The sequence below is a fragment of the Microtus ochrogaster genome, chromosome 4 (assembly GCF_000317375.1).
Source record: "Microtus ochrogaster isolate Prairie Vole_2 chromosome 4, MicOch1.0, whole genome shotgun sequence".
NCBI classification, from domain to species: Eukaryota; Metazoa; Chordata; class Mammalia; order Rodentia; family Cricetidae; genus Microtus; species Microtus ochrogaster.
The window spans coordinates 3,504,879-3,510,858 of NC_022011.1; the positions used below are offsets into that span (position 1 = coordinate 3,504,879).

Genomic DNA, 5,980 nt, shown 5'->3' on the forward strand with positions numbered 1-5,980 from the left:
TGAAAGTTGGTGGTCCTTTCCATTTTTCATCTAGAGAGATATCCATGGAGACACACCTCTTTGTTCCACTATGAAGAGTCTGAGTAATGATGGCATTACTGTATACATAGAGCCATTAATTCAAACTGAGATACATGATAGGGATGGGGACTAGAAATATACTGATGTGACTACTAGAGAACCCGCCTGTGACTAAGGTCCTGAAGTCCTGAGGATTTGCATGTATTTGTGTAGCTGCACAGAAGTTGATACTCTTAAGTAATCCTGCAGAGCTTGGACTGACTAGCAGCTTCCTGGCATCTCTCTTGACTTCTCCAGGTGATGGTGTGGATCCATGGTGGTGCTCTGGTTATAGGAATGGCCTCCATGTATGATGGGTCCATACTGGCAGCCACTGAGGATGTGGTGGTGGTCACTATCCAGTACCGCCTGGGTGTTCTGGGCTTCTTCAGGTGAGACTAGGGCTGGTTGGGACAATGGCATCTGAGAAGAACCTGAAAAGTCCTTTGATCCATGTCCCTTCTTCCTCTTCTCAGCACTGGGGACCAGCACGCCAGAGGCAACTGGGGCTACCTGGACCAAGTCGCCGCCCTACGCTGGGTCCAGCAGAACATCGCCCACTTTGGAGGCAACCCTGACCTTGTCACCATCTTTGGCGAGTCAGCAGGTGGCACAAGTGTGTCTTCACAGGTTGTGTCCCCCATGTCCCGAGGACTCTTCCACAGAGCCATCATGGAGAGTGGAGTGGCCGTGTTGCCTGGCCTCATCTCCAGCTCCTCTGAGGTGATTCACCAAGTAAGTGCCCCAACTCCTTCAACCCTCTGTCTACTGCCACTGTACTGTCCTCTGGCACTATGGTACTCAGTGGAGAATACAAGGATCTAGGGAAAGGATGTCTCTTCATTTGTTTCTGAAAGGCTCATGGTTTAGGATCCATGTCTCTGCTTTCTACAGGCTGAGTATGTTCTGTGGACAGCAAAGCTGCCCCTAGCAGCATCGACCACTGGCAAAATTGAGTGTACGAGGGCTAGGGAGATGGTTCAGTGGGCTTTTAAAGTGCTTGGAGTGCAAACCCATGTCCTATGTTCAAATCCCCAGAACCCACAAAAGCTGGAGATGGTAGCATGTATCTGTAATTCCAATGTTCCTATGGTCATGTGGGGGAGACAGAGACTAGAGAATCCTTGGATGTTTACATGGTAGCTCAGTTAGTGCAGGCAACACCAAACCCAGAAGACCCCTTGTCTCAAATGCAGGGCACAGTGAATGAGACTTTGTCCTCTGACCTGCACATAAGAACTACAGCAAACTTGTTCTTCTTCTCATACACAAAACCCAGAGAGATGGGTGGAGAAAACAAACCTACCCTAAAGAAAAAGAAAACAAGTTTGCAGCTATAACGGGTATTGCTTGCCTATGGGCTATGGGACTTGGGAACAATTTCATATTTATTCCAATCCATACACAACACACACTATAGTGTTGTATTTGGGGGCAATAGCATCGACTTGGAATTGAGAAAGCTCTTCTCCCTGCTTGTTCCCTTATAGACAGTGGCCAGCCTATCTGGATGTGAAGCCATGGACTCAGAGGCCCTGGTGCACTGCCTGAGAGACAAAAGTGAAGCAGAAGTTCTGGCCATTAACAAGGTGGGGAGAATTGTGTGTCTGGAAGGACCTGGGCAACAAGATGTGGGACTCTGAGCCAAATACCTCACCTCTATTACTTTGTGTTCTTTTAGTTCTGATACACTATGAACTTGGGACCAAGATAGACTGTTCTAAGTGTAGATTCTCTTCCAGAGTGAGCGGAGCACCCTGAAACTAGCATGAACTGAGAAAATGGCGAGAGTAACTCAGTGGGTCAGCATATTATTTCACTAACCTTCAGCACTGATTTTTAATGCCCCTCAGGTCTTCCAGGCCATTCCTGCTGTGGTGGATGGAGAGTTCTTCCCCAGGCATCCCCAAGAGTTGTTGGCTTCTGGGAATTTTCACCCTGTCCCCAGCATCATTGGTGTCAACAATGATGAGTATGGTTGGATCATCCCTGTGGTGAGGCTCACTTCCAATATTCTGGAAACCTAGAGACTCACATGTTAAGCAGTGGGAACTCAATACATCTTTAATCCAAGTCTATCAGACTTGTCTTTTGCCTCCCAGGCTATAGAAAATGTCCAGAAAATAAAGGAAATAACCAAAGAGAACCTGGAGACTGTTATGAAGAAAACAGCAGCACAAATGGTGAGATACCTCTGACGTCTATATAGAGAAGTCCCTCATATCTCCTTCTCAGACAGCATCCCTATTAATAAAGGTCATTATATATGTGTGATTCTGTGTGGGGTCACCTTGGAGTGTCTTTTTCTTTTTTGTAAGCCATTAACCAGATCATAAACCATGACGTGAAGACCTCTTATTAGTTATGACTTCTTGCACTTATCTTATGCTTAGCCCACTAGCTCTTATGACTTAATCAGTTTCTCTTTGCCTGTTTTGCCTTGGGGCTTTTTACCTTTCTTCCCTTCTGTATATCTTACTTTACTGTTCCTTGTGTCTGGTGGGCTTCTGTCTCTTGGTGTGTTCCTCTCTGTTTCCTCATTCTCTTCTAACTCTTCTCTTCTTCTTCCTTAGCCTAAATATCTCCTCCTATTTATTCTCTCTGCCCGCCAGCGCTTCCTGTTCCTCTCCTGCCTAGATAGTGCCCATTCAGCTTTTTATTAAACCAACTAGGTGCCTTAGGTGAAACAACAACACATCTTTACATAAACAAGCACAGCATAAACGAATTTAACATATCTTAATATCCTTAACAAAGGCAGCTGAAACAAATGCAACATACCTTTACACAGTTAAAATAATATTCCACCACACAAACAAATGTAGCATATCTTTTCCCAGTTAAAGTAATATTCCACAAAATTTGTAGGTTGAGACTGCTCTTTCGTTTCCCAGCCACTCTGACCTGAATAATCACAGAGAAACTATATTCATTACAACACTGTTCAGCCAATGACTCAGCCATATTTCTGGCTAGCTCTTGCATCTTGAATTAACCAATTTTTATTATTCTGTGTAGCCACAAGACTGTGGCTTACCAGGTAAAGTTCGACATCTGTCTGCTTTGGCAGCTACATGGCATCTCCCTGACTCCACCTACTCTCTTTCTATATCTCTTCCAGCCTGGCTATATTCTGCCTTGCTATAGGCCAAAACAGTTTCTTTATTAACCAATGGTAATAAAACATATTTATAGCATACAAGGGGGAAACCTACATCATCTCCCCTTTTCTGTCTAAATTAAAAGGAAGGTTTTAACTTTAACATAGTAAAATTACATATAACAAAACAGGTTCAAGGAAGAAATACAGTTACAATATTTAGTCTATTTGTATCTGGCAAAATTAAAGAAAATTTACTATCATCTATTTTATCTTTGTGAGTCTAAAGTCTCATTTATAATTTGTCTTTTATCATAACTAAGGAAAACTATAACTATCTGTCTTCAACTCTTCAAGGACCCCAGAATGTTATAATATTACCTAAGTAAATAAGAAGTAAATTATAAGCAACTTTCTAAACTCTAGACCTGACAGAGACATCTTGCTGCCTGGACAGTCACCCAATGTTCTTCTGTAATGTTGGGGCATCCATCTTCATCCTACACGCAAACTTTTCCATGAAGCAGGAAATTCAAAGGTCTGTTCTGCCTTGTACTGGCAAAGTTCATTAATTGCTTTCTTTTGTGTCATGGAGAATGTCTGGCAGTTTCTTCTGTGAAGAAGCAACTCTGAAAGATGATTCTATCTTTTGGAAAGTTCTGCAGTCACTTTTCTGTGGGTCCTGCATGCCAGTTCATATAGTATACCATCAAGCAGTTCAGACAAGAGCAATTTATGGCCCAAATAACTAACAAAGTCTATAAGGAGACTCTTCAATGCCCATCATCCTCTTGAAGTAGATTGGTATAGTGCTGTCAGGAACAGATGTGTCTCACTGTTATGAAAAGTCCTAAGTTAACAAAATATTTTAAATGCCATAGTCTTTAAGTCTTTGAAATCTTTGAAGAATACCTAGCCATCTGAAATATATTGCTGAACATCTAGGAAACCTAACTAACATGACTACAATTTAACTATTACAGATGACATCTACTAATCTGTAATTTTAATTATACATTACATTTTTAAATGAGCTACACAAATACATAATACCCTAAACAAGAGCAGAAATACATATATACAGTGTAACAAAGTCAGCCTTAAATTTTTATCAATAGAATAAGATCCATACCAAAACAAAGTATTCCCCTTTAAATATCCCCCTTTAAATGAAAACCAACATTTATAAACTATCATTTTGGGAATTTGGGCATGGTTTTCTCCAAACTGCTTCCTGTTGTTTGTTGGGCGAACTGTTTTTAGGGTTCATGGAGACCATTCAGGGGATCTTGCTCTATCAAACCACTTTAGCCTAGAAGGAATCCACAGGAAATCTGTGGAAACAAAAGCAGAACCTCTTTTTCAAAGCAACATATCCTTAGACCCAAATTTTGAAGTCAAGATATCTTTATGTTGGTTTAACTTAGTAGCCCCCCGAATTAAATGTCTCTATGCAGTCAAAAGATTCAAAGAAAACACAATAATATATATAATCCAGACTCTGTGTATATTCCATCTGTAAATGACTTATTTTCTTTACTCCTTTCATCTATGACTGTACTCCTTTTTTAAAAAAAAATATTTATTTATTTATTATGTATACAGTTTTCTGTCTGTGTGTATGTCTGCAGGCCAGAAGAGGGCACCAGACCTCATTACAGATGGTTGTGAGCCACCATGTGGTTGCCAGGAATTGAACTCAGGACCTTTGGAAGAGCAGGCAATGCTCTTAACCACTGAGCCGTCTCTCCAGACTGACTGTACTCTTTTATGTTACTTTTACTGTTGCTTTAAAGACTTTGTTTTATTTTTTAACCATTTACTTCTTTTTATAAGTATCTATATTCCTTTTCTTCTCCCTCTTAAACCCATGTATGTTTATCCAACACTTTGACCCATTTAGAGGTCTTTTTTGTTTGAGTGTGTCTTTATTGCATATCTGTAATCCTTTTCTGACCAAGGGTACTTTTTTATTGCTAAGAGAACATGGCTAGGGCCAACTTCGTGGCCCTGCCTGTTCACTCTGTCCAGTCCAACATGACAAAGGCATGTTCACCACCTCTGTGAGCCATGCACACCACCCCAGCACCAGGGACACAGTGGGTCTATGTTGCCATTGAGCAACTAGTAACACAATGCTCACAAACCCTATTTAAGTTCAGGACCTCCTGAAAGAGCCAGAGTTCATGCTACCAGCATGAACCAAGAAGCTGCCATTTCTCAATGGAGCCACACCTCTGCTTGTAACCAGCAAACCAAGCCTATCTGAAAAAGAATGTGGCTACCAAGAAACTGCACTTGGTTTTGTTCTTTTGTGTCTAGAATTCCTTCCCAAGCTCTCTCAGTTTTTATGTGGGTGTAGTTGTCCCACGTTAGTGTGCCATTTTGTAGATGGTGACTGTGCTTTTATTTCCTGGCCACTCTGACCCAAATAATCACATTGAACTATATTAATTACACCACTGTTCAGCCAATGACTCAGGCATATTTCTAGCTAGCTCTTACATCTTGAATTAACCCATTTCTATGATTCTGTGTATAGCCACAAGACTGAAGCCTACCCACTAAAGTTCTGATGTCTGTCTCTTTTTGGCAGCTACATAGTGTCTCCCTGACTCTACCTACTCTCTTTCTATAGCTCTTCCAGCCTGGCTATACTTTGTCCTGCTATAGGCCAAAAGATCTTCTTTATTAACCAATGGTAATAAAATATATTCATAACATACAGAGGGGAGTCCCATATCAGGTCTTTCTACAAAGGGAAGCTAAGTTAAAATAAAAATTAAAAATCATGCTGTGTTGAATCATTGTAGCAAAGAG

The 5,980-nt window shown here is 41.2% G+C and overlaps 1 protein-coding gene across 1 annotated transcript in view; it reads left to right on the plus strand.

Moving 5' to 3' along the window:
• Positions 1-5,980, plus strand: part of LOC101993193 (acylcarnitine hydrolase-like) — a 9,547-nt gene that overhangs the window by 847 nt on the left and 2,720 nt on the right. Inside the window, exons 2-6 of the mRNA XM_005345510.2 lie at positions 319-452; positions 537-795; positions 1,551-1,649; positions 1,914-2,054; positions 2,163-2,243. Coding sequence (XP_005345567.2) covers positions 319-452; positions 537-795; positions 1,551-1,649; positions 1,914-2,054; positions 2,163-2,243 — 714 coding nt within the window. The remainder of the gene's footprint in view (positions 1-318; positions 453-536; positions 796-1,550; positions 1,650-1,913; positions 2,055-2,162; positions 2,244-5,980) is intronic.